This window comes from Artemia sp. Qi Xiang Cuo, chromosome 19 (genome assembly GCF_049724085.1).
Source record: "Artemia sp. Qi Xiang Cuo chromosome 19, ASM4972408v1, whole genome shotgun sequence".
Classification (NCBI taxonomy): Eukaryota; Metazoa; Arthropoda; class Branchiopoda; order Anostraca; family Artemiidae; genus Artemia; species Artemia sp. Qi Xiang Cuo.
In genome coordinates, this window is record NC_142812.1 from 59147082 (window position 1) to 59158697 (window position 11616).

The window sequence follows — 11616 nt, forward strand, 5'->3', positions numbered from 1 at the left end:
TCGTCGGTATGACTCCGTTGAACTGTGAAAATAGATAAGCAAAACTGATTAGTTAAATTTGGCAACGCTTTTTTCCGTTAAAATTCAAACTTTCAGAATCTGTTGACTCCTAAAGACAGCTGCATCTTCAAAAACAAATTACATCTTCTTACGTTTTTTTTACTTCTTACATTTTTCTTACGTCACTTCCCTACGTTTTTTTTCGTTTTTTTTTTGGAGTACATTACTACCAAAAAACTACATAATTGCACAAGGAGATCCTATTTAATAATGAATTGAGTTCCCGACTGCCCTATTTTGTAAGACATATGATTATGCAAGCTTCCTTTTACTCATTTCAAAAAATTAACAAAGGGAGAAAAAACTCAATGAAAAAACGAGAAACGAGACTGTGGCCAGTAGAGAAAGATACGTTGTTTAATAAAACAAAGCGGATATTTCGCCAGTATCCAAACTAGGCGTCTTCAGCACAAGAGAAGCAAAGAAGTTGCCTTGATATTCTCATCGAAGTAACTCTAACAGCTTCTTTTCCCTACGTGGATCAGTTGCGACAATTGTATTTTATTGGTTTTTTATCTTAGCTTCTCTTTTGCGGAAGCCGCCTAGTTTGGATACAGGCGAAATATCCGCGTTGTTTTAGTTTTTCATCTTTTTTCTCTACTGGCCTTAACTTTTTTCGCTCTTTGTTAATTTTTTGTCATGGCTGGCCAGTTCGGCTTAATATCTTTCATACTTATTTCAAACAATCAGTTTTCATGCCTTTTGTCATAGTACTTTAAAGAATATGAAGCATCCCGGTGCTTCACATTGCGATTTTGCCAAGCCGATTATTATTTTTTTCCCGAGCTGCTAAAAACATTGAAAAGGTTTAAAAACCACCCCCATGTGAAGACCTCTGCATTCAGGCTCAATAATTGGGGCAGATACATTAAGCTCAGATGGTGCTCCCTTCCCCTTGATAGCCCTGATAACTTCCTCGCAAAATGACGTTTTTTATTATTTCAGGGCAAAGACAGAGCAACTGCCTCTTGAGGTTTATGACATATTTTCTTGTGTGAGACTTCGATCATGGCTGAAGTTTTATTTTTCTTCCAATCGGGGAGAACCTCTGCTTCTTGGTTTAAAAGCTTTTGCCTGCTGGATGATGCTGCCGGAGTCTCTCGGTAAATACTTTCATTATTTATATTATTGCTAACTATGGCCAATATTTTTCGCATTAACACAAAAAGGGTTTGGTCATGTCAATATTTTCAGGAAGAAACAACCTGCATGGATATTTTTCGGGGGCGGGGGGGCAAAGTTTAAAAAATTAAGTTAATGAACCAGCTACCAACGTATAAAACAAGGCTCTAACTTTAAACGAAAAAAGTCTGAATTACTACTACTGCTAATAATTTATAGCAGCACTAAGCTGGCCTATGCCAACTCAGCTGCGTACGCTCCTCAGTCCCAATCTATTCAAAGTGTCACTCTTTACTCCTGCCTTAAAATTCCAATTTCCTTTAAATTCTTCTCGCCCCATCCGAGGAAGACCAGCTTCTCATTTGGCCTGAAATGGATGGGCTACAAGCACGCTCTCTGGCAGTCTGTCATCCTTCATCCATAAAACTTGACCTTGTTATCTTAAATTTTCATTATAGCCCTAGAAAGTTGGATTGAACTATATTCTCTTGCAGTTTACTGTTTGCTGTATAGTCTGTCAAATGACTTGTCGTGCGATGAAATCTTACATACCAGAAGTATATACCATTGGAAAGTTTACGTACTGGATATTTATAAAATTCGTAATTTCTATATATATGAATATGGGGTATATTCTCCTCGACTATTAACAACAGCCACTACTATGCAAAGTAACTACACACTATTTGTATTGACACGGTACAAGCAAGTGCATCACTGACCCACTTTCATAAATAGGTAATAATTTTTCTAAACAAACCCTTCCAATTTATTTTTGAAGTCAAACAAGGTAACGGCCCCCTAAGCCTCTACCTGAAAAGTTGCTCTGCTCAACTGATGATGAGCTTATGTTTCTTGAAGGATTGAGTCTTGGCAAACCCTCTTTTTCAGTAAGTAAGAAGTTTATCCCGGCCTTGTACAAGTCTTGACCTACATCCTTTTGAAATTAGATAGTTTGGCGGGATTAGTGCTGAACACAAAAGGAAATTTTGGTTTACCCGGCACGGGGTATTTCACCGAATCCAAACATCGCCACTTGCATTAATAAACAAAAAACTAAGCTACACCTTATATATAAATAATATATATATATATATATATATACATACATATATATATATATATATATATATATATATATATATATATATATATATATATATATATATATACATATATATATATATATATATATATATATATATATATATATATATATATATATATATATATATATATATATATATATATATATATATACATGGGCGCCCATAAGCTGAATTCCAGGGGGGGGGCAAACGGCGTCTAATTGCTACTTTTAATGCTATATAATAGAAAACTCAGAACAAAAATATAAAAATAGGGCAGCATCATTCAGCCAGGGGGGGGCAAGAGCCCCCCCCTGCCCCACATATGGGCGCCCATGTATATATATATATGTATATATATATATATATATATATATATATATATATATATATATATATATATATATATATATATATATATATATATATATATATATATATATATATATATATATATATATATATATATATATATATATATATATATATATATATATATATATATATATATATATATATATATATATATATATATATATATATATATATTCAAGGCATTTTCTATAGAAACAATTGTCGTAGAAACTTCAGAAAGAGTTCATTCGATTGTAAATTAAAATTTCTAGTGCTCTTTAAGAGTTGAAAGTTATTGGAGGGTGACCAGCTCCCTTCACATATACCTTTTTTCCCCAAAGACATCTGATTAAAATTTTGGGATAGCCATCTTGTTCAGCATAGTTTAAAGGTCTAATAACTGTACCTCCCCCTACCCAAACAACCCACAATAAGTAACCAAGTCAAACTCAAAACTAGCAGAAAGTAAGAGGAATAAAGTTAACGCCCCCGTACCTTCTAAAGACCAGAAAATAATTTGCACTTTACTGAAAACAAAATACGTTTCAAATGTGTTCTCCTTTTCTAACTTTACGAAATCCAAAATTATTAACACTTTTAGGAATGAATATCAGTATATAAAATTATCTTTCGATCCATTTTCATCTGGTTTTTTTTTCAGTAATCTTGGTTATGATGAGGTTTTTTTGTGACATTACGAGAGGTAAAAACAAATAGTTCGAAATAAGGACTATTTTCAGTAAAGTGCAAGTTATGCTCTGGTGTTTAAAAGGCATAGGGGATGTCAGCCCTAATCCTCTTATTTTCTGCTCGTTTTGAGTATGACTTGTTTACTTTTTGTAATTTCTCTTCATTTTGGGTATCATTTATTTATTGATTGTAATTAATGGTATTTTTGCGCTTGGAAAATTATTTAACTTTATTTCTGATCATGTTCGGTTTAATGTAGCTCTTTACCTTTTTTTGAAAACTTAATTTGTGGAAAAAGTTTTTTTTTAATTAGTATCTAGAAAAATTAACCATCTTAACTTCTTCTTCATTGTTGCTCTAAACAGCAGAATCTGACTCGAATAGATAAATAAAACTGTTTATGCACAGTTCCTGTGGCCTCAATAATTTCAATAATACCTCAATTAGATTAACTTCCTCAATTTTCTGAAGCCTTGACGTTTCAGAAGCATATTTGGCAACTGTTATTACCCATAGTATTTCAATCTTTGTTTCTTTCATGTTTTGTATCTTCAATTCGTTGTTGCAAGAATTACCTCTCTATTGTCCCTATTTTTTTTCTTGCGTAAAGCTTCGTTATTTACCTTGGTTTCTTAGCTATTCTTCTTTTTGTATCTTCACCGACTCCAACCTTCCGTGCTAACAATTCTACAATGTCAGTGAAATAATCCGCGTGGTCGATTTTCCCAATATTCCATGGTTTCCCGATTTTCCCGGTTTCACGATTTTTCCGATTTTCCGTGGTTTGCACAATTAGGAATAATTCAACATAAATTGTGCATACCGCTTCAGTGAGTGTGGCTATTCCTTCTACTATCAACCTTGGCATCAAATTCCGACAAGATAGAGCGACTATAATGGCGACTTGGTGTACTACCAATTGATTTTGTCTCTTTTTTTTTATAATAAGTTGCTGTTGCTACTACTATATACAGCACTACTATATATATGTTATATATTATTTGCACTACTACACTATTTAACCAAACATAACGATATTTGTGCATATACTTTAGTTAATTCATTAGAAATATAAACAAAGTAGAAAGAAAACAAACTTTTGCAAACAAAGTAGAAAGAAAAAAGATCCATAAAATGACAAAGAAAGGGAAAATCCTTAAAATAACAACGACAAATAAACCAATCCTCAAATGATAGAACTTATTTGCTATATATGGCATAACTAATTCACGAAGGCTGAAGGCACAGGCTGCTTGTAATTGCTAGAGACAAAGCCTGCGAAACAGGCTCTAGTACCTTTGTATATATAAATTTGGGTATGTTGGGTGTACGTGCGATCATCTCCTAAACTAATGGCTGAAACGCTATGCATTTTTGAACATATACTGTATTTAACACCATAACGAATATGGGCTGATCAGTTCTTTTTAAAACAAAATGGAAAGAAAAATTTGTAATATTCTCATCGAAACGCCGTAATCCATTCGCAATATATGGCGTTATTTATTCGCAAGGGCTATAAAAGGCGTTTTTGGCATTGAAAAAATATCTGAAGTAATGATAAACGAAAATTATGAACAAAGAAATATGCGGTTGAAAGACAAGTGTCATTGAGAATTACTGCGAGTCAAAAAGAAAGTGAAGAACAATAAATATGCGGTTAAAAGACACTCGACAACGAGGATAGGAACGCACAAAAAATGAAAATGGAGAACAAAGAAATATGCGAGTAGAAGATAAGGGCAGCGAGAAAAACAAGTGACAGCGAGAATCAGAACTTGTCGAAAATAAAAGTAAAGAACAAAGATTTGTGCAGTTAGGAGACACGCGAAAGATAGTACGAGAACATGTCAAAAATGAAAGTGAAGAACAAAGATTTGTGCTGTTATAAGTCAAGCGACAGGTGGGATCAGAACGAGTCAAAAATGAAAGTGAAGAAGAAAGCAATATTACGTTAGAAGAATAACGTCATCGAAATCTTCGACGTCAATAAACTTTGACGCAAAACGACACTCGACAACGAGGATAGGAACGTACAAAAATGAAAATGGAGAACAAAGAAATATGCGGGTAGAAGATAAGGGCAGCGAGAAAAACAAGTGACAACGAGAATTAGAACTTGTCGAAAATAAAAGTGAAGAACAAAGAATTGTGCAGTTAGGAGACACGCGAAACCGAGTACGAGATTATGTCAAAAATGAAAGTAAAGAACAAAAAATTGTGCTGTTACAAGACAAGTGAAAGGTGGGATCAGAACGAGTCAAAAATGAAAGTGAAGAAGAAAGCAATATTACGTTAGAAGAACAACGTCATCGCAGTCTTCGACGCCAATAAACTTTGACGCAAAATCGAGTACAAACGTTTAAAATTTAGTTAACTGCGCAAGTGCTAATTAAAAGTCATTGGGACCCTTCAACGTTATATGTATTTTTGTGGAGTCCTCCATTTTCCCAAGGAAAGAATAGCTAACAAATTTGATTCGTTGGAGGTTACTGTTTGCTTGGCCGAATTTTATTGCCACCTCCACAATTTCCAAAGAAATTGGTTTGGCCTTGTATAGGACGGTGCTTACGGAAGATTTATGGTCGCTGTTTCAAATAATGAATTTAAAATTATATCCATCTTTATTTAACTGCCGTTTATTCGCCATGTTTTCCACCCCTTATACTAACTAAATCCACCTATATATTATTTTGTATAATTATTCAAATAGCGCATACCTTACATATGAAAAAAAAAATTAATTCCTGTTTTTTCATCAAAATTTTCAAATTAAAAAAAATATATCTTTCTTTTTTATATTTTCTCTCCTCATTATTCTTTGTATCTTTTTTTTTTACAGGCAATTACTTTGTGTCAAACGCGCTAAAGGTATTACCGAAGAAACAAAACTTACCCTCAGTCGGAAATTTGGAAGGTTGTATGAAACAAATGACCGACGCCCGTGAAGAGTTTCAACGTCAAGTGTCACAAACTTTAGAAGAAGGAGAAGAAGAAGTTATCCCCTTGAAGAAACCTTTATCTAACCTCCAACGAAGGAAGAGAATCAATCCTACTCTTATGCGTTATAAAACTAGTGTAAAGGCCCGGATGAAAACTAAAAAGTCAAAATACTGTCGTGTTTCTCCCCTAACTAAATTTCCTCTTAATCATTCAAATCCAAGAGTATTATCAATCCATCGTATTCCAGATTATATAAAACAATTACCTAATGAATCTAGGAAAAAATTGCAATCAATTTTGAATCTAAGTATGTCGTTATATGAACAACAGAAAAATAAAATGAAGTTGAGAAAGTCAGTTCCATCCGAAGCAAACGAATCGATTCGAATTGATCAAGACTTGAGCAAGTTACGAAAAAGGGGACTTTCAACTCCTTTATCTGAAACGACTGCTAAGGATGTTAATGATCAAACACATGACTCAAATAACTCAGTAAGACCAGCAAACTCATCTATTTACGCTCCCCAAAGGACACGCAGCTCTCCTAAAAAGGGGAAAAAAGCATTTTTTCCCGCCGGTAATGAAGGTAATAGATATCTATCCACGCAGGAAATTTGTATGATTGATACATGTGTTGATAGATTGGAAGATAACATTATCTCTGGGAGTCATATTGTCAGTGGGACAGAAACAGTGTCCCAAGATATATTTATTAAAGACCACTCGAGAGAGGCAACGGTAGAAAGCGCAGTGAAAGTAGAGCGAAGGCGAGGGAAGCAAGTGAAAGGGAGCTTTCGTGAACAAGACGAGCTGGTTGCTTCTCGTAATTCTCGAACCCAGAGTAGAGAGCCTTCAAAAGAAATTACGCAAACGCGTGCTGTTTCTCGTACCCTTTCGCCTTTAGATAGCGGCTCTCCTCGACCAGAATCTTCTCTAACCTTGTCATCTCTACCCTGTTCTCAGAAAGTAAGATCGACGATGAATTCTCCTGATTCTTTCTCAGAACCCGAAGATCCTGAAACTAGGAATGATTACAATTTTTCTTCATTACCTGAACCATGGCAGGTTCATTTACCTTCGGCTGCTAAGCTCAATACCTCTTTGTGTCAGGAACGCCAACGGATCTCAAGCGAGTCAAGTTTGGATTCTCTTGATTCTCTTAGTCTTCTTCGTTCAGATCAGGATGAAGAATTTGGTGAAGTTGGTGATTCTCAGTCTTTACCTCAGTCAGAATCCTCTTCTTCTCCGAGTCGTTGCAGGCGTACCAGTCCATCGAAGATGGTATTAGGTTCTTCTGACAATGACAGTAAAAGATGTACAGGATTCAATAGCAGAACTGTGAGTGGTTCTTATAGGCAAGTTACTAGACACGGAGATTTAGGAAAAGCAACTACTACTGGGATGAATAGGAAAAGGAAATTAAGTGACTCTGCAAGTGAAAAAAATAGATAGAAAGCAAAAAGCAAAAAATGAAAAAGAATGCAAAAAATGAGAGGAATGGAAATCTTTTGAAATAAGGACCCACTTTCAGCTGTTCATTCCCTTTCTTTAAGTTGCGGTTGTACTGAGCATATTAATCTGGATATAAATGAGTATTTAATATGTTCGAATGTAAACTTGTTCATATTGTAAATGTTTTTGTAGATATGAAAAAATGAAAAGAAAAAGTTGAATCTAGTAAAAGGAGTACGATTCAAGGGGAGAGGGAGGGGGCATTCTGTCATGCCCTTTTCTCTATCGAAAGTCCAACAATTCAAATAATAAATTAAAAGAAATGTACTTTAATGAGTTCGATGTAACAATCATAGGCATTGCATATGAGGAATAGTGATCCAGAAATTCGTAGCTTTACTTATATATTCAAGACTATGAATAAGTTTTACAGGGTTTGTAAGGGATGTTTAAGGGAATTATTGGGGTTATAAGGGTTGTTTCAATATCCCCTTTTAGGCTATTTGTATATATTCGCAGAATTTTTTAAGGTGAAGCTCGTATTTCGATTTATGTATAAAAGATGCTTTTAAAGGGATTATTTCCAAGCGATATAATTTGATTAATTTTGATCTGGGACACTAAGATCTTCACCAACGCTTAAATGGTGTAATTACGCTTAGATTTTATTAGAAAATGAATGTATAGTTTGTTTTATGCGTTAGGTTTCCCCATCTCCACCAACGTTTAAATGATGCAATTACCTCTAGATTTAATTAGAAAATGAATGTATAGTTTGTTTTATGCATTAGTTTCCCCAAGTCCTACGCAGGGTTGCCACTGCTCTGTGAAAAGAATCGTAAGGCAACGTGTTCAAATATTGCTAGCTAGATGAGAAAAAAGCAGAACTGCAAACGTGCTTCAGGTGAATCTTCATGGAGCTTTTTGCGTTGAAACTGTAAAACTAATTTCCCGTGAAAAAAAAACTGTGTTCCTCTTGTCGTAATTGTTTTAAATCCACCTGCTCTTTAGTTCCAAATCCAAAGTCAGAAGACGAAAAGCTCAAGAAAAAATTAACCAAATTTGTTCATGTAATGTCAATAAGTCACGAGAGGGAGAAAAAACTCACGAATATATTCGGTAGCCATTGTTACCGAATCGGTAGCCATTCGGTAGCCGGTGGGTAAACAGACACATAACCATCTTAACTTTCTTTTAACTCGATAAAATGGTGTTTAGGAATTTGTTCAGTAACATCAAGTCTACCATAATGTGCTGAAATTTTATCAGAAGCTATCCCTAAATGAGGGATGTGGAATGACCCCTTGATGATAGTAATTTTTTGTTTAAAGAAGAACAAGAAGTTTATCGTTTATTTATTGCAAAACTATGATACATTATGTGCTTTGTACATACAAGATGTGCTCATATCTGAGCACATGGTGTTAATAGTAGGTGTGGTGAATTCTTCCTAGAGAATGGCCCAAAGAAATTTATAAAATTGTCCTACGTTTACCCCCCCCCCTACTTTTTAAAACATTATCATTTTCTCATTATCATTATCATTACATACAAATATTATCATTATCATTAGCATCTTTTATTGGTACTAATGATACCCTGATACTAAAGGTCCCCAATGCCTGTGTAAAAACAAATACGTTGGGAGAGTGAAGATATAGATATGAATTTCGTCCCATCATCCGGATGCAAATACGCATCCCCCCTCCATTGGAAGTCCTTAACCACTCCTCCTCCTAGTTCAAAAATATGTATTAAATAGACTTATTTCCGCTACGTGTCAGTATGCAAATTGACTGTTCAAGATGCCCTTAACTGCAATAATTTTATTTTTTAAATTTGGTACACTGTTAGATATTATTGGAGCAGATTAATAATTTCGTTAAAGAAAGTTTTTTTATGTATTCTATTGCTGTTTTGAATCTTAAAAAATACATGTTAAAGCATGTTGATGACAGTGAGGAAAGGGAAGGTCTAGATGAATCAATTTTGATTGTGACATGAGTTGGGAATCAGATTCTGTGAGGAATTAAAAAAAGATAGTGATTTCATTAAATGCAACCCATAAATCATCGTCCCTAGACGAAATGGCGTATCTCCCATATGTTTTTTGCTCAAGTCGGAAAGGGTCTGTCTTAAGCCTGTTCGTGAATAAACAGAATATTATTCGTAATGTATATGAATGAAAAAAATGACATTATTTTACGTTTATTGCAAATAATATATCATAGTCCCAAAAACGAAAGGATTTAGGCTACTTTTTTGGTCTATTTCTTTAAACTTACTTTGTTAAAAAGTAAGCTCAAAGTCTACCGAACATATCTTTACTTACTGTATACTATTCGAATAGGATCTATTATAAGTAAAAACAGTATTATTTAAAAGTAATATTATCCCTATTTACTACCAACAACATACCACCGTCCCAAAAATGAAACGGTGTGTCTTCTATTCGTTTTTACCTAAGCTAAAAAGCGAGCTCAGTGACTACCTACTAATATTTTATGTATTGTATACCACCCAAATTTCACCCCATTTCTAAACTATTCATCATCGTCAGTAAAACGAAAGGGCGTATTTCCATTTTTTTTTAGTTGAGCTAGAAAGCGAGCTTAAAGACAACCTAACATTACTTTGTGCACTGTATACCCCTTAAATTTAATCCATTTTTGAATATTATTATTCGTATTTATTGTCAACAATACATGATTGTCCCTGAAACGAAAGGGCGTATCTGTCACTAGTGTTTGACTTGAGCTAGAAAGTGAACTCAACGAGTACCTAACTTCACTTCTTGTTCTGTATGCCAATTAGATTTTTTTCAATTTGTGGATAAAGAATATTATTATTCGTTTTTATTGCTAATAATACGTAATTGTCCCCGAAACGAAAGGGCATATCTGTCTCGTGTTTTGGACTTGGGCCAGAAAATGAACTGATCGACTACCTAACGTTGATATATATATTGTATACCGCTTCGGGCACATTTGATTGTTAGTAAAAATAATAATATTCCTATTTTCTATAAACAAGCCAACATTCTTCTTAAGTTAGAACAGTGGCGTAATTTCGTGGATGCTTGAATTATGCAGGCTTATCTTTGTTTTTACAAGATTTTTGAAGAAACTAAATTTCAGCTGGGAGGAAAACTGGGTTCGGGGGAGGCCGAGGTCTGGGAGGGGTAGCTGCCCCCCCCCCTGCCCTATAGCAAATTACGCCTTTGAATTAGAAAGTTTATCTCCCATTTGTTTTTGTATTTCTTTACTCGAGCTAAAAGAAAAAGTAATATTTAAAAAGAGCAGATAATTAAAGCCACGTTATTTTGCTACACTATAACTTAACTACTATTTTTATCTCTTTTAAATTCCTAAGTAATAATGTTCTTGTTGAAATTCTCATGCCTTATTTTTGCTTTTTGTTCTTGAATTTATGAAAACGTTCGGCACGCCTTTTCGTTTTGTACACGGTGATGTGTTTGTTGTTATTCGGAAGCATGTTTCCTCCTATGTTTTGTGTCGTTCTGTCTGTGTTTTGATTATATACACAATTTCTTAGCTGTTTTATAGAAGTGCAGTTGTACTAGTTTCTCAATACAGGTTTTAAACTGTTGTGAAGTGCAGCTGTTTAGCTTTTGTGAAGCTGTTTTGCAGTTGTACTAGTTTCCCAATATATGTTTTAAACTTAGTAATTTTTCAGTTGTTAATGGGTTAGAATTTTTAAATTCATGTAAATTTTTTGAGAAATAGCACACCGTTTCATTCAGTAAATGATGAAATTTTACATTATTTGGAAATATGTTACCACTTGTGTTTTTGTTCTGCATAAGTTTCATAATTTTTGTATAAATTTCCAGTTGTTTTTATTGTAGTGTGATTGTGTCTGTTTGCTAATACAGGTTTTTAAACTT

The 11616-nt window shown here is 34.1% G+C and overlaps 1 protein-coding gene across 2 annotated transcripts in view; it reads left to right on the top strand.

Annotated features, from left to right (window-relative positions):
* The window catches only part of LOC148941060 (uncharacterized), a 117147-nt gene extending 105531 nt beyond the window's left edge, over positions 1-11616 (top strand). For both annotated transcript variants that reach the window (XM_089104921.1, XM_089104922.1), the window contains exons 11-12: positions 1006-1163; positions 6157-11616. In XM_089104921.1, the coding sequence (XP_088961047.1) occupies positions 1006-1163; positions 6157-7709 (1711 nt within the window). In that variant the 3' untranslated portion in view covers positions 7710-11616. The remainder of the gene's footprint in view (positions 1-1005; positions 1164-6156) is intronic.